This window comes from Rhagoletis pomonella, unplaced genomic scaffold, assembly GCF_013731165.1.
Source record: "Rhagoletis pomonella isolate Grant_MI unplaced genomic scaffold, Rhpom_1.0 Rhpom_scaffold_00005, whole genome shotgun sequence".
In the NCBI taxonomy this organism is placed as follows: domain Eukaryota; kingdom Metazoa; phylum Arthropoda; class Insecta; order Diptera; family Tephritidae; genus Rhagoletis; species Rhagoletis pomonella.
The window spans coordinates 75970284-75992907 of record NW_023458559.1 but is presented as its reverse complement, the minus strand read 5'-3'; the positions used below and the strand labels follow the sequence as shown (position 1 = coordinate 75992907).

Genomic DNA, 22624 nt, shown 5'->3' with positions numbered 1-22624 from the left:
TGGCCAGTTTTAACTTACTGACATTGGGGTGGTACCTGGATCGTTCCGGTTACGTAGACGTAGTAGTCAAAACCAATGGAGCTTTTACTCCAGTTTATCGCAGTTTTTTCTATCCATTGTTGAAGTTTCCTATTTTTGGTGAAAAATTGTATTATTTTTCATTGTACGTTATATATTTAATCTTCCGTCTGTTGGCGCCCAATCTACAACCCGAAAATCAAGTTTACAGTATTTCCTGTTGGCAGCTTTCTGTTGCTGGATGCTATCTGTAATATCATTTCAGCCACTGGAGCCTAGAACGCTAACTGCGAATTATATATATATATATATAAAGAAATATATAAATAACTTAAAATAAAACGTACGCTGCTCAAAACAAGGTTCCATGGGCAACTATGTTTTGATGAGATATTACCTCATTAAATTATAAACAAATGCTGTTTGAATGAATGTGTATGCAATTCTGTTTTCATTCATTATTCCTGGACTTGCGCCTAAAAGATGCAACTATGAATAACCTCCGCCATTGGCCATATTTTAGTCCAAAACAGTTTCAGTCAGTTGCCAACTTTTAGGCGTCCAGCGAAACAAAATGTTCGTGATAAAAACATAGTAGGCAGAAAGAACCATTCTCTCAATTCGTGGGCCATGATTTTTTTTTTTGAAGTTTGCCAGCATTTTAAAATCATGTAAAATTGAAAATAAGAAAATTAAATTGTTCAAAATTGTACCCCAGCAAAACCAGCGTGACCGAAACTCCCAACACAAACGCAAATTTTATGGTGTTACTAACTAATTAACAACTGTAATAATGTTTGATAGAGTTGCATACACACCTGCTCATTGTAAGACACGGCGCTTTTACACTTGAAAAACTTAATCTCAGCTGGAGAATAATCTTCCATTGATTGAAGTATGTACATATCGCACGTTTATAAATATACAGAATTATTTCAAAATTTAAATTTTGTGGAAAAACGCTATCAAAGTTTGAACAATTCATGCAGTTGGTATACCAAAAGACAGATAGAAAGGCAAATATCTTCGCCATTTTTCGGGAAGTTTAGTCATCTGTTTGGCTGAACATATTCTCCTTATCAAGATTATTAATTGTATTATGAAATCTCCACAAACGTAAATTTTGATTTACATCTCTATATTATTAAACGTGCGATATGTACTTTGATAAACAATTACCTTAGAATGCAGAACATAGAAGTGTTTCTGTGTTTTAAAGAGTTTTTTTATTAAGTTCACAAGAGTACAATCAAATAACAATTCGGTCAGCAGCTTAGAAAATAAATATAGTCAATATATAATAGCGGTGGCAAAAACTGTTTCAGTGTATATGTATAAAATATAAGGTTTTTGCACAATGCACAAATGCATTTTCATTTTTTAAAACAGCAGAGTAGCCGGTTAAAATAAATATGCGTTTTTCAACCGATAAAATGCTTACTTTAAATTTTTTGTAACCGTAGGTTCCCAGTGCATTTTTAATAAAAAAATATCAAATATTAATTGGATAAACTAATGTTTTTTATAAAAAGCGTAAGAGTAAGAGAATTAGAAAATGCAAGTAAAAGAAATAATACATTTTATGTATGTAGTTGAATTTGACAAGGCGAGTGACCCAAAACTTTTTAGTATACTTGTTTGCTAAAATTCAAACCGTACATGTTTCTTTATGTATGTAGGTGCATGCCATTTTTAATACATTTTAACCACCTAAACACTAAATGAAAATATGTAGCAGCTTAACACTAGTTTAACAAATAGTTAACAATGTTTTGCGCCAAATGGCAATAATTGTGCACAACAGCAGTAGTATTTTATTTTATTCCACGCGAGCTATTACCTAGTACTAGCAATTTTCTTGCTACATATCAAAGTACAAATTACACTTTTTTGTCATACTAACTAATGTCCTACATATTATATTTTTAAAGTTGTCATTTGCCTACACAGCGCACTTTAACACATCCACACATATGTATGCTACTAAAATTATGTATTTAAAGTTCCCTACTACTTTGTATTAATATCTGTGTGCTACACTTCAATATAAATAGTTTGCTACTATAAGCTTACAAGCTAAATATGCTTTTTGGCTTCATATGTTTTTAAATTAACTATGCATGATGTTTGCTTTTTAATTAGTCCTTTTAAATGCGGCTTGTACTGTTTAATGATGGGGATTAAATGATTCAGAGTTTCTTCAGTTGTTCGTAGGTAATGAAGAATATAATATTCCATGGGCCCATGCGCACCCATGTGGGTATAAATCCTTTGTAGAGCGCTAGCATACCTTCATTGCGGACGGTCTGAAGGTAAAGAGAAGATACAAATTATGAAAGAATTTAAAAACAACGCAAATTAGCATTTAAGTGGCAGAATTGGTTACTCACTTGCACCGCACAATCAAAACTACCTTTGTAAAGCTTTGGGGTTCTCCCCACCGCTACACCATCTACAATCGTTAAGTGTTTTTGATTCATAAGACGGGTCTGCAAAGAAAACAACGCATGTTTCAAATTACTTAGCTGCTCAACTAACAATATAAATAAATAAAGAATACGAAATGTATACCCTTATCACATCTATAGGTGTCGAGGCAATAGCGCTGCCCAAACTGGCAATAAAGCTTGAACTGCAAGTACGGAAAAAATACAAAATAAACATCCGCACAGCTGCTTTTCACTTATAATTTACTCACATGAAGTGATTAGCTACATGATCGCCAAACGCATTCATCAACTGCATTTTACAGAAATCATAAACAGGCAACTCGACTGAGGCAATAACAACGGCACGTTGTGCGGTGGGGCCAACGCCACACCATAGGCCGCGCACACCCTCATACCGGTAGATTTCTAGAAATGAGCCCAGCAAACCATGCTTATGCACTCCTTTCCCGTGCACTTGCATGCGTACTTTCAGCACATCGGTGGGATTGGCAATCGCAGAGGAAACTGCACCCGCTGTTGCCGCACACAAAATATTCGCCCATACACGTTCGGCGCCCGTTTCACGATCGATTAGCAAACCATGATTATTAGCATACTTCTTGAGTGTGTAGTAGGTGCCGAATTTAATGGTGCCATAGGTTGCCTGACGCAGTACAGCCGGCCAAATGCTGTAAGAGTGATATAAGAAAATGTTTTTACTAGATATTTAGTAATTGTAAGCGAAAAATGTATATACTGTTACTCCCGAAATTGAGCGTACGGCCCTTTTCTGTTAATATTCGCAATGTTTTACATGCAAAAAAAGTTTAATTTTGTATTAAAATATGGCTTATATTTTAGCAAACTCCATTTAAATCCAAGAATGATACTGTGTACAAACAAGTAATTTTTAGCAAAAAAAAACCGTCTTCAACTCATAAAAAAAAATATATACATATATATATATATCTCATGATCCACTGATCGGATCTTAACCAGATTAGTATGGGACCACCTCTGAGACACTACCTTTCCGATGCAAAACGAACTATCGAAATCGGTTGACGTGGTCCAAAGTTATGCGGTAACATATAAAAAATAAATAAAAAAAATAAAAGATATTCCGACGAACTGATAACCTCCTCCTTTTTTGGAAGTCGGTTAAAAATTTTTGCATGTAAAACATTGCGAATATTTACAAAAAAGAGCCCTACGCTCAATTTTGGGAGTAACAGTATGTATTTAAATGAATTATGTATAAGAAGTATACGCGATGTAGCAATAAGGTAAGTATTATGGTTATTTATAAAACGGTCATGCCCTAGTCGCTTGCTACGTACATTTTGTTGTATATTTCACGAAAATCCGAATGAACAAAAATCACAATGATTTACTTGTTTATATTATAAATTAGATTTTATTATGACTAGCTGCAATTAGTGAAGCGGACGCTGATTTATGGCTGAGATAATAGCTAATGGCGATCATTTCAGTGGCCGAAACAATAAAAGGCAGTTTACTGTTTTATTGAATTGAAAAGAAATCTTATCGTAATTATTATTTAATAACGAGTAGTGAAACACATAAACAACAAAAGAGACAAGTAAATGATTAGATAAGAACATTATGCCGCCACTCATATTTAAATTAAAATAAAAATAAAAAAATATCTATAGCATATTTTTCATTCATGTTTTTCGGTAAACACAGTGTGTATAAGAAAACTGCAGCAGGATTATTCGATAGTGAATATCTCCGCATATCATAACATTTATTCCATTTAATTTTAAAACGTGTTTATAGCTTTAATGAGTCTCCTATGATTGATGCAACACGTGACTTGCAATTTATAAGCCTTATTTCTAGAGCCTTCGTTTCTTTAATGACAGAATGCTTGATTATCTCCTTGTAAATTTTGAAAGACCAAATAAAATTGCTGCATAAAGCATTTAATAGCCTCAAATACCAACTGATATACTCTTGCTCGCAGCTGTATCAACTGAAACACAGGGGACATTTTGTAAATAAAAATTTCAGAAAACAGCTGAAAGTAAAAATAATAAATAGCCACACAATATTAGTACGTGAATCTCGATGCTTACATGTAGACAACCAGAGCTGTTTCCTCGCAAACATATTCTGAGCGTTCAGAATATATGAGTCCGAAGGGAGTCCTAGGTAGGTAAGAAATATGAGTTTCAAAAACCAAAATTTTTTTACTCTTATATGAATCTTTTAGGACTCATATATGATCCAAGTTATGAGCCAGCACCTTGTGCCAATATAAAAATAATAAAGATTTGAAATTTATATCCAAACTTGTTTATACAGAAATTGAAAATAATTAGAAAACAATAAATGAACAAAATTTAGCTGTAGCTGCTGCTATTGCATGCATGTTGGAATGTGTATATGCACGTAAGTATGTATGCATGTTATTTGAAAGGAATTTCCGCTGAATGCTTTTGCAAATAAAGTGCGTTCAATAAGACTCAAAGAACAACCTAAAATAAGAGTCCGAATTTAGTAATTTATGAGGCTGATTAGAGGCTCGAAAAGAGTCTGAAATGATTCATATATGAGGCCAATAATTGTTTTAAAAGAGTCCAAAATGAGCCGTATATTAGGCCAATAAGAGTCCAATATGACTCATATTGAGGCTCATTTGTTGTATGAATTTAAGCTCATATAAGTCGACCTTCGGAGAAAGGGAAACACCCTCATATCGGACTCTTAAATGAGCTCATTATGAGCATAATGGCTCCGAAATAGGACTCCTTAAAGACTCATTTATGACTCCAAATGTTTGCTGGGTTGTCTGGTTTTTGTTACAAAGCCTGAACAAAAAAAAAAAAAAAACTGAAAATCGATGCTTTTAATAAAATTGATTATTTTGCGACTTTCTACATATAAACATATTTGTGTATGCATTGTAAATAACGCTATTCAAAGTATAATTATTTAATTAAAAACTTGATTTCAACTAAACCAATGACACACATAAATACATATTTAAAATCTGAATTCGTTTGTTTGTATTCTTGTTGAGGACTGCACTTACCCCGAGTATAGCGCTTTTAATCCCTCCTCTTGTGATATCTTAATGAATGCGTCAGTCATTCCACGATACCGCAATTGCGAAAATGTTTGATCAATTTTTTGACCTTGAATTTGGAGGCGCGTTTTTGTTGTATCAATCGGAAAAGTACCTGTGGGGTGTAACGGGAAAAGGAAAATTATATAAATAAAATTGTATTAATAAGCGTACAAACGCACAAACAGCACGTACATATGCATACATGACTGGAGCAAAAATAAGCACGAGATAAGCGTGTCGTTGCGCTGTGCTAGCAACAACGTCAATTATCGCGGTGTGACAGCGCTTGTTTACCAACTTATCTACATGCATATGTATGTACACATACGATAACTTGGAAATAATACGTTGTGTAAATGTAAATAAACATAGCGCTCTTGCGTCATGCTGGACTCATAAATAAGGAGAAAATCACAGTTGAACCGTGCTAGTCTCTTTGTTTATAATTGTTACTACGCTTCATATTGCATTTTATAGCCTTCTAGATGCAAGAAGTACGTCTTGGTACTCACCAAATTCCGCTGTGATTGACGCAAGTCCACCATAAACGAATGGTCGCCAATCCTTTACCTCATTCATGGGCACTTGCTGCTTCCGACGTGATTGTGTTTGTGACTGTTGTTGCTGAAGATGATGGGGTTCCGGCTGTTGAAATTCCGTCGTCGTTGTTCCTACACCTTGCATCACACGTGTCGTTTCGTGTTATTTTCTAATTATTATTAATTCTATGCGCGAATACTAGTTATATGTGTACACAGCTTTTATTTTAGCTTAGCGCTCATTTATAAATAACCACTGAGCGCCTTCGTAAATCCTCTATCTGATAAGGTTAGAATATTTTCGCATATATTTCTTTTTTAGTTTCGTTCGTTCATTCACGAAAACAGCAAACAGCTGATTTGAAGAGAAGTATGTTCAGTGGACTACGTTTGCTTAGGGTTGTATTTGATTTAAGAAATATTTTAAGGACCGGTTAGTCCATTTCTGGTTAACACTAATCTGCGGTTAAACATCGTTATCGACGTCTTCGACTCCGTGCATACAACAGGGAGTCGGTAACGTCGATAACTATATGCAAAAAGGCGTAACAAACATCATCGCTGAAATTCAAAAAGTCATAACCAATAAAAATTTCAAAATTATCTTTTTGATTTATAAAATTGATTTCATCGAATTAGAATTCCCCAGGAAAAAAAAATTAAAATATTAGTTACAACTTTTTCCATTTCGGTTGCGATGTTGTTACGTCTTTTTGCATTTCAAGTGACGATATACATAGGTACGATCGCTAATTAGCATACATTTCGCCTGTGCTAAATATTTTATAAATAACTGTGTGTCTGTTGAACTCACAACTTTAACGTCGAGTCGTCTCAAATCCTCAAAGTTTGTCATTGCTGCTGCAGCCCGCTTTATTACCGCTGGATGCATATCGGGTACCCGTCCGAGCCTTCCAGCTGAAGCGGCTGTGCAAGCCGATGAGCGTGATAGCGTTCGTCTGCCGATCCCGGAATACCCCGCATCAGAGACCTCAACACGGAAATTCGTCAACTAGTAAACCTCCATAAGCGGAAGAAGTGGAAGGAGCATTTGAAGATTTACAACTTAACCTCTAGTGAGAGTAAGCTTTGGTCAACATTAAGGCTATTCTCCAACCCGACGAAGCGCAACGATTGAGCTGAAATTTCTTTTGGTGGCCGCAGTTTGTCGGATCCGGAGGGATGCGCCAGCTATTTTAGCCGACAAAGCCAAACGTCGAGTGGCCAGAAGGCAGGAAAAACTGCCAACACCCAGTGAGACTCTTGCTGTCACCGGTGGTGAGGTTCAGGTAGCCATCGCGAAGGCGAAAGCCTCCAAAACGATGACCTGACGGAATATGTATGCTGATGCTGAAAAAATTGGGTCCTGCGGCACTAGAAGACCTCACCAAGGTCCTCAATTTGTCCATGTCCACTCTCATCGTCGCGGACATATGGAAAACTGTGAAAGTGGTCCTATTGGTTAAACTGGGGAAACCGGCCAACAAAGGAGAGTCTTATCGGCCGATAACTCTCTTTTCTCCATTAGCAAAGCACTTGAGACCTTGCTACTCCTGTACTATCCATACCACCTGGCCCCATCGAGGCATCAACATGGATTCCGTAAAGCGAACAGCACAACAACAGCACTCAACGCCATAAACACTGAGATAACTCGTGGCCTAAACCGAACCGCCCATGTGAGAGAGGAGCCCTAGTAACGTTAGATTTGCCAAAGGCGTTTGACACCGTCAGCCACTCTACGCTACTAGAAGATATTGAGGCTTCCTCTCTCCCACAGGGGCTCAAACGGTAGTAAGCGAATTATTCGTTAGTAATTTCCAGAGATAAAACCAGCGAAACAAGAAAAATTAAACAGGGGTTCACACAGGGTGGTGCCCTTTCCCCGCTGCTGTTTAATTATTATGGCCCCAAAACCCACTCAGCTAACGCCCCTCTCCCTCTGGGCCAGCCCAGTGGGTGTGGCACACTTTCTGGGCGCCCCGTTAGTTGAACTTGACAACTATTGAGGGACTAGGCGATCTAAATAAGCCGCTACAACAACAACAGCAGCTTCTGCAAACGGTACCACGATGATCTCACTGGGCATAACTTAAGGAGCGGTTACTACGGAGGAAATTTGTATAAATACCTCTAAAATCTTCCGGAAGTAAGCTTTCAGAGTAGCAGTAGAAATTACAAACTTTTTACTTCTCATATGTACAGTGGCTCACACAAGCGTTCACAAAATGATTTTGTTTTAAAACTTAAATGCATTGGGTATGCCCCATGATGAAAATAAAGTCGACTTTAAAATTAGTTGAGCTTCTTGACATAATTTTCTATGGTATATCGTGTCAAAAAAGCTGTAGTTTATTAGCTATTTTTTTTTTTAATTTCGATGAAAACTTTTTGAACTTTCCTTAATTTTTTACAATCCTTTAAACTTTGCTTTAAAATGTACTACAGTTTTATTAAAAAAAATTTAAAATAAACAAATGTTAACTAGAAAAACATTGGGGACCCCCTAAACACCCCAGTCGAAAGTTGACAGTCCCCACTTAACGAAAAGCCGCAAAACCGCACCTTTCGGTCTTCGAATACATATTTTCCATGGAAAGGTTTATATTTTTATTGCTTGCTGGGTTATATCTTATTTTATTTTGTGTCTCATCCTTCTTGTATATTTTGGAGTTTGACAGCTGAACACCGCCATTTAATTTGCATATGCAACCAAAGGCAGACGCGTGATTTTGAAGGTGCTTTTATTTAATAAATTGTGATTAATTGGTTACAATTAAAGTAATAAGGAAAGGTATAATTAATCGAACAAGTGTAAAGTGAAGGGGAATATAAAAATGTATTGGTGAAGTGGCTGCCTTAAGGAGAATACGAGTGATAAATGAACGCTAATTTCCGAATTGTAAAAAGGGCATATTTCAAGCCGGATTTCTAAATAAATAAGTGGCCGAAAATTAACAAGGTATGTGTTAAAATAATGTGTAGACCCTTGACTACGGGTGTGTGGCATTTTTTTTGTAGCTGGCCACCCCTTTGGGCGCAGTACCCCGTAATAGTTGGGTCACTTACTAAACAGTTCCCATTTTTTTCCTTTCCCGTAATAAATAAACAGCAACGATTTTATTTTTTAAATATTTTTTTTTGTATATTTTTCACAATTCTTTATTGATGTTTATTTATGTCTGTGTGTTTTGTTACTTTCATTTTACTTCACTTTAATAGTTTATATTCAGTTTTAATATTCATTATTACTTCAATTGTTACTTATACATTTAACAGCAATTTAACACAAAGCTAAGCAATTCGTCTTCATTAGTTTTTTCATGTCTTTGTTTCCGTTTTTTGTTTTTCTTTCACTTGATGCCACCATTCAAGTACATATCTCAATTACATACATTATCAATGCTTTATAACTGCTCCTCAAATGCAATACAATTCAATAAAACTTATTTCCTTTATTTTAATTATTTGTTAATTAATTTTATCATATTCAACTGTAGTATATGTATACGATTCTTATTTCAATACATACTTAGCGCGCATACAATAAAAATTCCTTAAATTTTCATTATCGTTAAATGCCAGCACGCGGTTTTTGTTAAAAATTAACTGTTCATTTATTAACTTTTCATTTATGCTGCGGGTTCTACTACTTTCTATAAGTACTTTCTTAATATCAGTGCTTGCTTGCTTGCTTTGCCCTTTGCCAACGTCGTCTAACTTTCAACTGCGTTATCGACTTTCGCGCCTATTGGTATGCTACTATTTTTTTTTTATTTTTCATTCAACACTACACTGGCGTACACAAGTCGTGCGACCAACTAACTTGCAACTTTGCTTTCTGCCTGCTCTGCTTAAAACCTATCAAATATGTATGTATGTTTTATTTTCTATCGCTACAAACTTACACATTTTTTATTGTTGCTCTAATTTATGTGCAATTGGTTCTCTTGCTGCTTTTGCCCCGCCTACAAAACTTTCCCGCTAAAAATACTTTTAGTTTCTGTTTAGTAGCTTGTTTTTAATATCCTTTGGGTTTGAGTTAAATAATAACTTTTTCTTTGCTTTGATTTTAAATAAATATACTAAAATTAGTATTTCTTCCTTTAAATTCTTTTAAAGTTGTACAATATATTCTTGTTTTATCTCTGTCGTACACTTTTTAACTAGCTTTTATTTAATTTGTTTCTAAGAAATAATTTACTAAGTTATTAATTTTAGAATAATCTCTTTGTTGAAAAAAAAAATTAAATGCAATTGCTCGCTTAATTTCAGCAAAAACTACAACTTTTTCAGAATACGAACATCCACACATACCTTTAGAGTTATACTGTGCAACAAGTGCAAAAAAAGTTCATCGCACCCCTTCGAATCTAAATTATTTTGGCAAGGAAATTTGGAAAAAAAATTTGTGTGTCTTTTTACATTTTTTGTCGTATTTTCGACATTTCGAGTCGGATCTTAAAGTATGATATATCGATGTGACATTTTTTTTTTTGTTCCAAAGTTCATTGACCTGAAGTTCCCCGTCCCAATACTTATATACCCACTTCATCTCAGTTTTTATCACCCTATAGTACCAACCTTATGTCAGTAAATTAAAGCTCACCAAACATCAATAAACTTTTGCAAAGAAGTATTTGGTTATCCTCTTTAAAACTTTCTATTGCGTATTGTCGAAAAGTGCTTTTTTTCGAAATTGCCTTGAAATCATACTTTAGGCTCGGGGGTGTGCGAATTTTGTTTTTTGTTTGCTTGCAAAGTGGCACCGTCTAAGCTACATTCATATTTTACCTGGGTTCTCTCTTTTCGCCGCTTTTTTCGCAATCGATTTATTTCTAACAGCCACTCGATGCTGCTTATTTGCTCACAAGTGTGCTTAACTGTTCCATTCCACTTGTTGAAATTTTTCAGCTACATACTTTTTGCTTGCATTACTGTTCCGCTTGTTGAAGTGTACGCATCATTTGTCTACTATTTACTCGTAGTATCATTGCCTTGTATGTATTTCTACCAGTAAAATTTTCTTGTTAAATTTTTTCATCATTTGCCTAAACATGCAGACATGAGAGTGACGATTACAGCGAGTACACGAAATGCAACTTTTCGGTTGTATAATATTTGGTTTTAAATTTACTTTTTTTAATCTTTTTTTTGCGGTAGTACTTTGATGATAGTTTCTTTTTTTGCGACAGTTACTGTAAGCTAAGACATTCCAAAAGTAATTTTCGCTATTTTTTTAAATAATTTTTTTAGTTTCTAAATCATTTAATAAAACAACAAAAAAATTTTTTCAACGTTTATATATTTTTAAGGATTTTTTTTTCAAGCAGGTTCAAAACTTTAATTGATAGTTAGGTTTTGACAAATTTCATATTTTTCTGCAATGAAATTAAAATTTTACTAATTTAACAGTGTTTCTTTGTTGCCCTTGAAATACTTACTGGGTATCAGGATTTTTACCCAATGAAAACAAGTTTTTTGAAATACGATTAATTATTAAAATACGTACTAAAATTCTTCTACGACCAATTTAATAATTTTTCACATTTCACACCAAAAATGTCCCCGAAATATTATTTTATCATTGAAAAAAATCTGCAACTTTAAAAAAGTCTATACAATATTTATTACTACATAGTATAGTAACATAAAATATCTTCTTAATTGATCACGTTTTGGTTTATTTTTCTTAAGAATGTAATATTCACAAAAACGAAAGAATTGGCGTCTGTGGAGGAAAAAAAATATTAGGAAAATATGGAGAGATAAGGTATATTTTTTTTCAAAATTTCGATTTTTTTGTTTTGTAAAATACGGACCATGAAAAGAAATTTTTAAACAGTTCATGTTTTACATTAGGAATAAAATTATAGCCTTAAGCTATAGTTGCCAACTTGGTGTATTAAGCACAAGATTTAGTTCTTTTTGAAAATTACTACGCCCAAAAAAAATGCTTTAGTACCTATTGCTTTTTTTCTGAACTAAAATTTTTCATAGATAGTTAAAATATAAAATTATTTGAAACCCACGTTCTTGTTAAATTATATTCGCGTTGAAAATGCTAGTACGCAGGTAAGTTAAATATTTATTTTCTAATTATTTGTACACATTTTAATTGAATTCACAGTTCGAAAAATTTTGACACATCGTATCTTGTGGATTTTTTGGTGCTGAATCCAAATATTGCCGCAGAATTGCTCTAGCACGGGCGATGTGATTGCTTTATTTGAAGGTACTTTTAGTGGAGACCCGAGCCGACTTCTTTCTCCATCTTTTAGCCAACGGTGTATATGCAAAAAATATAATGATTTCCCGACAGGGTTAGAAAGCGTATGGGCATCTTGAAACTAAAATCTAAGGATGACACGAGGTAATCAGTTTCGGCCTCTAAGTCGGCCTTTATTCCGTTACGCCGTCCAGTATTAATTACCTTCAAGACTGCTGCATGCCCGTAGTTGGTTTCCCTCCACAATTTTGATTCCCCCAGTTTAAGGGCCGCTTTTGCGGCTGCAATTGTTACGAATACTTGTGGTGGCTTCAAGCAAAATATCATGTTCAGCCCTTCTTGTGGTGCGCTTTTCACGGCTCCCGATAAACCACGGCTTGCGAGTCTCTGCACTTTTCCAATTATTCTCTGATTGCTGCTTTTATCCAGTGGCTTCCACCTGACCAGCGCTCAGTAGGTTAAAATCGGGTTTTCCGAAAGCCCTTTTAGAGGTGTAGTACCCTGCTAGGCCCTTCTTTGCTATTTCCTCTACGTTGTGGCTCCACGTGAGTTTGAAGTCAAGTATAATACCTTAGTATTTCACCTCGGTGGAAAGGTTCAGACTAGTCCCATCCAGTTTTGGTAAGGGTAGTTCCGGAATTTCTCTTTGCTTTATGAACAATAACAGTTCGGCTTTAGAAGGGGTCCTAGTCCATCAGGAGAGACCGCTGTATAGCCTTCAAACATAAGGTTAACAGACTAACGGACATAATGTCCGAACCTTTGACATAAAGCTGCCCGAGACCCAAACGAAGGTGAAGTTAAAAACAGCGTGGTGATCTCGTAAAATCTCAGCCCTCTAAAAAGAATTTCGCAGAGGCTGTTCAACAGGGCAAAGCGCACTGGATGCTGCGAGGAAAACGCGGATAGGCTAGCAAATTACAGAAAAGTGAGTAGGAAGGCGCAGAGGGAGTGTTTCTGAAACTTCAGTGAAGGTATCTTCAATACTCTTGCTGCCGCGTGGCTACACAAGGCTCTAGCCAGAAGAACTGTACAACTACTAATGGCACCTATACTAAAAGTAAAGTAGAGAAGGTGACCTCTCTCTGCTTACAACAGCTGGCCTCTACCCTGGAAGTGGATCAGAGGCCTGGTAGACCAGACCGGCGACCCTCTGACTGGAAGATGGCAAGAAATATATATTTACCCAGAATTCTGTCAGTTGGGCACTGGGCTCGTTTGAGCGCTACAAGGCTGCAGAGGTATATGGCATCCGGCCAGTCATGCTACAGCAGGGTGGTGAGAGCCTATTACGGAAACTAGTGGACATAATGAAAAGCAGTCTTGCTAAAGCTTACCTTCAACAGTCCCGAAAACGGGTAAAAGGGATTTTTCGCTAGGAAGTTTTTATTTATTTCCTTATCCGATATGTCCGATCGAATTATGTCCGATTTCGGGCATGCACGTCTGATAATTCTTATTTTCCATGATTATTTGGTCAGACATCTGTTAGATATCAGTCAGAACCGTCGGTAATTAAGTCAGAATTTGCCCAGTCGTGTCGGTTAGACTTCCTTTCAACCTCTCCCCACACGCTTCTCTGACCGATATCGGCCAAAATCATAAAGATTTCTGACTTTTTTGCCGACGAGTCTAACTGATACCTAACAGATTTTTGGCAAATTTGCTAGCTGGGTTAAGATTAAAAAAGGGATGTTGTGCCATGTTGGGATTTAGCATTAATCTAACCAAAACCGCCATCATTTCATTTATTAGGAATAGAACCCATCCGAGCAAGTGGGACATAAATTCCACATTACATTTTTTAAATGACTCAAATGTGCAGTGGGATATTTGGCATTGGTGACATTTTTTATTAACGTAATAACAGGGTATTTTTGAATACTCAGCTTCGTCATAAAATTTTTTTTATATAATGCTCAATAAAATTCCGTATTTAACAGCAACACATCACTTCAATTCAATTAAACCTACTTTAAAGACTTTTTAGTTTGGTCATTATTTTTAAATAGGGTTTTTAATAATTTTGCAAATTTAACGAAATACATTTTTAGAGTTCTATTTATTCATTTCCTTGGTGTTGCCAAATATTTTTTAATATTAATATTCTAATATTTTAATAATATAGATTCCTACGTCAAATTGGTTCAAGATTGGTTCAACAAAAAATTGTATACTAATTTACTAAAGTTTCGGATAGTGTATTTTTTTATGAAAATTGCGCCGAAAGTGTGGCTTTTCATTTGAAAGCCGAAAACTGAAATTCAAAAATAATGACTTTATTCATAAAAGGTTTTCGCCTAACGCTATAAGTTGCGAAGGCAATGAAAAAGTACGTAGTAGCAGAAATTCAAAAGATATTTTATATTTGCGAAAAAAATTTCATAATATACTCAACACTAGTGTTAAGTGGTATAATTTTCGATAATTTTTCAGAATTGTCCAATTATTTTATCTAATTTCCAATCCTCTCTTCCAAATAATTTTGTTTATGTAGGTACTATCTATAACTGATATTTCATTTAGCCTAACTTTTATACCCTTCTCTTTTCCACCATTTACGCGGTTTTTTTTTAAGTTTTTTACACATTTATATCTTTCGTTATACTTAAAATTGACATCTAACTGATATTTGGCTTTTTATTTAAGCTCACTCTTAAATGCTTTTCGGGTTCGCAAGAAATTGACATTCATACAGATAATTTATGTTATGTTAGTTTTTGACAGCTGTCAACACGCACATATGCATATTTATTGAAGAGCGAAAATTGACAAATTAATGACAGCTGTCAAAATGTTGACAGAAAGTTTATCAAAACGAAAATGTACATTTTGAAAAGTTTTATCTTTATTTAACTGTAACATTTTATTTTCATTTATATTTTTTAGAAGTTGGAAAAAAATCGGATAACTTTATAATTTTTTCAGCAAATATTTTTGGTTAGTTTTATGAAAATGTGCTACACTTTTTTGTGCGCTATAAAAATGTTCGTCACATCACACGAAATACGCACACATGATAACTCAATACTAGTCGCTATTTATAGTACTTTTCTTTTTAACTGGCTCATCTAAATTACTGAAAGATTCTAAAGAGTCTGTGAAATTATTAAAATTTTTGGCCTAAATTTGCCTTTACGTTCTTCTATATATGACTGTATGTAACGTTATTTGAGAAAGTGTTAGGTTAATAAATTTATTAGTATTTATTTTTATTTATTTTTTTTTTTGTAATAGTTATATCAATTTTTTCTTGTTACAAAAATCTTCTAACGGCGGGAAGTACTAACGTTTAAGCTGTATTCGCAAAAAATTTGAGTTGATCCAGTTTGTATGTATGTTTTAGTTTTTTCTTTGCGCTTAAGTTGCATTGGTATTGTTTAAGTTATTTTTAGATAATTCTGTTTTTCATAGTTGTGATTAATTTACGTTTTCAATAAATTGAAGCATAGCCAGTTTTTTCACTTTTCAAACTAACGACTCTTTTAGCTACTGTTTTAATATTTTTTATTTTTAAATTTTAGTTAATACTTTTCTGCATATTATTTCTTTAAAAAAATTTATATTATTTTGGTAGAAAATAGTTTTCGTGAAAATATTGTTTTTTGTGTAGTTTTTGGAGAGCACAATTTTCGGCTTTATTTTTCTTCATTATTTTTGTATTTTTTATTTAGTATGTCCAGCTTTAATTGTCGCCTCGCTTGTCTCTTGCTTAAGAAAAAATGCTTTTCTTGTTTGTTTTCAGTTTCTTGTAAAAAAAAAAAATGATTTTGTATTGTCATTTATGTCTCTTATTTCCCTTTACTTATTTTAGTGGTGTTCATGTGACTGGTTTTGCTTGTATACAAGACTGATTGATTCACTTTATAGCACATGTGATTTGATGTGATGTGATTTGGTTTTGTAGGAAGTAGCAAGGTGTGACCTTTCTACATGCGTTAGTATAGCAATGAATTTATTTTTAAACAAGTAGTATTGAGATGGGCTTGTGAGAGTGATCGAGTGATGTGATGAACGATGCGCAAGTGTGATATCAATGCTATGTATGTAATTCAACACAAATGATGTTATGAGTTGACGTGATTTTTAATGGAGTGATGTCATGAGTTGTCAAGATCATCTGCGATGCAACGTCAACATGCAACGCTGAAATATTTTGTTCAACAAAAATTACGACAACAAGTGATATGTTGCTAAGAACGTACGATGTGATATCCATATGCTCTCCTCAGGTGATGTGATGAATATTTTATAAAATGCTGAGAAATCGTGTGATTTTGCACAATCAGAAGTAATGTATTGAATGGGATGAAATAAATTGTGAAGTGCGAAGATTAACACTAATCGCGCGATGTGCTGATATGGTTCAAAACTCATGAGATGTTTCAGCGACTGACTGTTAAAGTGGTAATGTTTTATATGAGTTCTATGTGATGTGACATTAATAAAGTTGGCAATGAAATATTGGCTCATATGAAAATTCTCGGCGAATTTTTGTCACTATGTGGTGTTGATGACGATACATCTGGCAACACTAATGTAATGGCAACAAACTGACGTGCGCTTGAAAATTTGACATTTCAGGTTACATTTTTAGTGAAGACCGCTCTGTAATTTGTCGCTCGTGCAAAAAGTTGTGTTGCACGCGATGCTTTTTTTTGTACTATAAAAAGGGCGAAAAGGACATAAAAACACATGCAGAAAAAAATGTGTGCAGTGTACGGTGAAAATGCTGTAAGTAAACGCCGGACTTAGGAGAGGTTTGATCGATTCCGTTTTGGAAATTGTGATGTAATAATGCACCTCCCTCTTGTCAGCCAATCACTGGAAAAGTCGATGAAATAATGTAAATGGAAGCACTAAAAATCAAGCATATAAGGAGAGCAGGCTACTTAAGCAAGCTCGATGTTTGGGTGGCACATGAAATTGCTGAAAGAAATCGATTGAGCGAATTACCATCAGTGAAACGCAATGAAATCGAACCATTTCTGAGACCCATGGGCATTGGCCTACAAGGTGGTTACAAAAAAGGAGAAAAATTCAGTGCGGCCACAGATAAAATGCCCAAAAACAGGTAGAGCAAATCGTTAACGAGCTATTTCCGTTGAAGCTAACTTTTCATGAGAAAAATTTCCCAGAAAAAAGTGTGTTTTTCCTGAAGTTGCCGAAGGAGAAGTTATAGGCGCGGCTAATTTTTTTATTTCCCGAAAATCTTCAGGCCCTGATTCCATTCCTAACTGTGTGCTTAAACTCATCTCGAGGGCGAGTCCCGAAGTATTTGTTCATACGTTCAATGGACGCTTTGCGGAAGGTTTGTTCCCTGCTATATGGAAGCAACAGCGTTTAGTGCTGCAACCCAAGGCTGGAAAACCACCGGGTGATCCTGCAGCATATCGCTCTATGTATATGCTAGACATGATGGGAAATTTGCTAGACTGTTTAACAAATAACAGAGTAGTAGCAGCGATCGAGGCAGGTGGACGACTATCAGATATGCAGTTCGGTTTCCGAAAGGGTAGATCCGCTGTAGGAGCGATCAGCGGGCAACGATGAAAAGTTGGATCGAAGAAGTGCTGCTTGCTATTACTCTGGACATGAAGGATGCTTTTAATACTGCATGCTGGCAGAAAATACTCCACGCTCTCCAGAAGTTTAAAGTTTGAACATATCTTCGGAGGATTATAAGCAACAATCTTTCCAACCAGGTATTGATCTACGCCACAGGCGACGGAGTAAAAAAAGTTCTACACAGATGGAATTATGGAGTTACCCGAAAAATGATAGAAAGCCATAGGCCATAATGACCAATATACAGTGGTAGCCACATATTTAGGGACTCTTCTTCGCTACAATTTTAGACCATTTATTTTTTTTTACAAAGGTATAGCTTATACCAGGGACCGAGAACGCGTTCCGGTTTTGGTTTAGTTCCCCACGAGAATAACATGTAATGTCAAAAACGTTCCCGCAAAAGAACTAAACGGGAACAAAAGTATTGAGCAGTTTGAACGGGCACAAAATGAGGACAAACGGTTCGGGAACGCTTCCGTTAAGAATAAAATGCGAACAAAACTCTCAGGAATATTCTCGAAAAGGACAAAATTAGGACAAACCTCTAAAGAACGTTCTTAAGAAGAACGAAATGAGAACGGAACTTTCGATGAGAAAGAAAGTATCGAGAACGTTTTCAAGTCTGGGTAACATTCTGGTGGAGAACAAAACGAGAACAAAAGTTTTGAGAACTTAACGTTAAGAGTGAGAGAGGCGTTTGCATTAGGGGATGAAAATTAGTTTCAGTGAGAATCATGATTGGTAATACTAATACATAAAGGGGAGCTGTCCATTTATGAAACAATTTTTCATTTTCTAAGCAAGAAAAGTTCGCGCCTTCCATTCTTCGTAAATAGTTCCGAAGACTTTAGTTCCAAAATTGTTTTTCGAGAGAAAAGGAGAAAAGTCCTTAGACATTTGTTCCTGTTTTGTATTTTGCCAGAACGTACCGGAGACTTTTGTTGTCTTATAAATGTTCCCAAAATGATTGTTCGCGTAAGCTGCCTTTAAATGAGGCGATTATTTGATAGGCGATAATCGCCTGCAAAAGTTGACTTGCTGTCTACTTTGAGGCAAGCGATTTTTTAATCACCATTTACACGAGCGATACTTCTTGAGCAATGTTGAATTGCCTGGAAAATCGTCGCATGTAAATCCAACTATAGGAAACGTACCCCAGGGTTTTTTTGCTTATATTATTCGCGCTGAGAACGTTCTCGACAGTCTTGTTATAGATATATGTATGTTTATGCGTCATTTGATATTATTTAATTTGATCTTTCACTAAAACGTGTCATTTTCGGAATGCTATGTTATAAGAGTTGCGGAATTATGAGGTGAAATTTAATTGAACTGCTTGAAGTGATGCGATTTGAAATGATGTGATTTAATATTGGTTTGTATGCTCAAGCATGTGATGTACAGATCCCAAATGAACAAGATTTCATTAAACAACCTTAAAATATTAAAATTTCCGTAAATGATATTTCATATTCTAAAATAAGAGCATGATCAATCAATATATGTATGTATGCACAAGCGATGTTACCTCGCGTGATATTTGATGATGCATCTGGTGATATATGAGCATGTGATATTTTTTCATTGGACATGTGACATGCATCATATGATAGATTAGGTACCATGCAACTTTGTATCACATATTTTTAACGAGAGAATTAGTACAACTTTTAAAAATGAGTCAGATGGGACGATTTTATAAGAACACAACAATTAATATTTGGCTTAAAATGCGTTAGTCATTGGCGATTGTTCATTTATGTTACTCAGTAAATAAAACTTATCCAATGAAAGTTTAAGTACTTATTTGCCTATAAATTACTGAAGAAAATCAAGGGAATGGTATTAACTAAAATTAAAAAAAATAAAAAAATAAAAATTAAATGAAATAAAGACACATACATAATTGCTTCTAACTTATGTTAACTGCTTCTAGACTTTTCTCTGCAATGTTACTCGTCTTGGCTTCATGGGACAGAATAAATTTCTTGATGAAAATGAACTACAAATCTACTAAGCGCTGAATTTGACATAAAAATCTAAAATTTTTGATGAAAATGTGTAACTGATTCTGGTATTCGCTCTTTGATATTATCGTTTAGCTTTACAGATTTTTTTGGTATCTTTTCTTTTCATTCAATCTATATATTTAATGTTTTTTTTTTGCTGTATTGTCAACTATTTACATCCCTTGTTTGTTGTTTTATTATATGTAGTAATATTAAATTGAGTTTTTCTTTGTGGCTTTTAAACAGTTAGCTACAATTTCGTATTATTTGCACTATTTTTTATAATATTCCATAGCTTTTATATAAATTTGCAGTGTACAGGTTTTTTTTTGAAATGATTAAGTACTTACGAACTTTGGGAAAAATTTTATTATTGCACTGTCCTGCCTTATTAACTACAAGTGAGCTTTTTTACAATTATTTTCATACTACTTTAGTTTTCCTAAAATTTTTGTGTTTGAAAATTTATTTTCCTCATGGAAGTGGCTTTTCAATATTATCGTCGCCAACGGCTTTGATATTGTAATACTATTTGATTCGGTTTTCTGGGATTCTTGAAATGTTTTACCGCTGAGCTTTGCTTTTCAATCCTCTTTCCTCTTTTCTTAGATCCTTTGTCAGCATTGAATTTTCAAATGAGAGAAGCTTTTGTGCTTTTGAAATAAAAATTCGATGAAAGCTTTCGATTGTCGCTTGTCAACGTCGGATTTTTATAAAGACAGCTTTTGCGCTTTTAAAAATAACAAAATGTTATGAGAGCTTTTTAGCTGAAACTTTCAGCGAGTAAAATGTTTTTACCAAATTTACGAGACGTAAACTATTTATAAAAAAGTTCTTTCGAAAAATTCAAAAGAAGTTTGAAAAATCAAACAACTCTCATTGACAAATGGTGTCATAATTGAGCTTTCAAACCATAGCTTAATTTGTGAACCCGTAAGTTTTTAAAGTAGAGTAGGTTACGAAATAGTCACTCATGCAGAATTTTTCATGGTTTTGAGCTTTCAGAGAATAACATACAAAAAAAGTGTTATTTTCAATGCTTAATACAGTTTTCTGTCTGTGCCTGAAAGCATTAACAATAATGTTGGCCCCTTCATAGTCACCCATGCAACACTTTTTTTTTTAAGTTGGATATACATTTTGTATATGTGGATGAGCAGGGAATAAAAGCTCTCTCTGGCTAACATTAGTATACATAGAAAAGCGATGTGCAGAGAGATATTTTATTCCGCAGACAGGCAAGGCGTTTTTACGTTTTTTTTAACGCTAAGGAAATCTACACATCGAGTTTCAAAAACAACATGGTGAAAATAGCATCTTCAAAGGCTTTTTTAAGGTTATTGAATAAAGCTATTAATTTCAAAGCTTTCTCAATTAAAAATTTGCACAATAACTTTGAAGCTTTTTTGTTGAATTTTAACTTTAAACACACACACAAAAGTACGAAGGCCTAAAAGCTTAAAGTCACACCTTTAAAGCGTTTTTCTGGCTATTGAAACCATTAACCAGCTAAAAGATTTTCACCTCTTGAAATAAACTAAAAGCTTTTTATAAGAAAATCTAAATTAAAGAGATACGAACACTGAAGCTTGAAAAGCATAAAATGACATCCTCAAAGCAATTTTTCAGACTGTTGTACTAAACAATCAGTTCTTAAGCTTTCCCATTTTGAAACTTCTTTGAACTCAATGAACCTACAAGCTTTTTTGGTGTACACTAACTTAAGTATACAAGTCACAAATGCAGAAAATGGAGTCTTCGAAAGCTTTTTTTCCAGAGTTCAACTTAACAGCACGCACGAAATTTCTATAAACTTAAAGATCATTTGATTGAAGATAACTTTAAAAAATAAAATCATAAAAGCACCGAAGCGTAAAACGAAATTTTTTAAAGTGTTTTCAGGCCATTGAATAAGAAACTGAATCAAAAAAGCTTTTCTAATGAAAGTTCTAAAGCACTTTTCAAAAGCCATTTTCCCATTTCTGAAGTCTAACGTTAAAAAACAAAAGCACAAAAGCTCCAAAATTTTTTTTATCTGCTGTGTTTAGGCAGTTATTAATAGTTGAGATATTTTGAAAGCTATGTAGTAACCACTGTAAAGACTAAAATATTGTTAAAAAAAAAAAAACGAGGATCGATTTTTCATCCAAACTTTCCACATTCCTGTGTGTGTAAATGAGAAGTTTTATTTGCAAGAAATCAAGTTCTATTTCTTAAACTAATTATTTTTTATCATTTTTATTATATTCGCTTTTCAATTTATTTTTATTGTAAAAAAGGAGCATATATCTTAGGCTAAAACTAATTGCTTAGCTTTAAATTTACGGCTTTGACTTCATCCAGTTTTCATTTCATACTTTTAGGCTTAAAATTAAAATTCTCTATTAACTACCTTTCTTTTTATTACACATTTTTCCTAATATATTCACTGTTACACACTTTTAGACCATCAATGTGCTACTAAAAAAAAATTACTTCAATTCTAATCAATTACAATTACATTTATTTAATTGTTTATATGTATTTATATTTTATTTACAAGTTGCGTTGATTATCCGACACTAAAATTTCATACATACATACTTTTGACAAGTGCATGCTGAAATTTTCTATGCTCAACGCTAAGAGATTTGGGTACTATAAATCTCTTAAATGATCACCCTGCGCGTAGATGCCCACTAAATTTGATGTTGATAACTTTTATACAGTCCTGCAATGAAGAAAAGTTGGCA

The 22624-nt window shown here is 34.3% G+C and overlaps 1 protein-coding gene across 2 annotated transcripts; it reads right to left on the bottom strand.

Annotated features, from left to right (window-relative positions):
- Positions 1-1479: 1479 nt before the first annotated feature.
- Positions 1480-6464, bottom strand: LOC118739604 (mitochondrial uncoupling protein Bmcp). 2 transcript variants are annotated; one of them, XM_036471031.1, is made up of 6 exons: positions 6057-6461; positions 5509-5656; positions 2717-3136; positions 2590-2650; positions 2409-2507; positions 1480-2324 (listed from the first exon to the last, which is right to left on the bottom strand). In XM_036471031.1, the coding sequence occupies exons 1-6, from the start codon at positions 6226-6228 to the stop codon at positions 2208-2210; spliced, it is 1017 nt and encodes a 338-aa protein (XP_036326924.1). In that variant the 5' UTR covers positions 6229-6461; the 3' UTR covers positions 1480-2207. The 2 variants fall into 2 exon arrangements, with proteins under 2 accessions (XP_036326924.1, XP_036326925.1); XM_036471032.1 differs by having other exon boundaries at positions 2223-2324; positions 2432-2507; positions 6057-6464.
- Positions 6465-22624: the final 16160 nt, after the last annotated feature.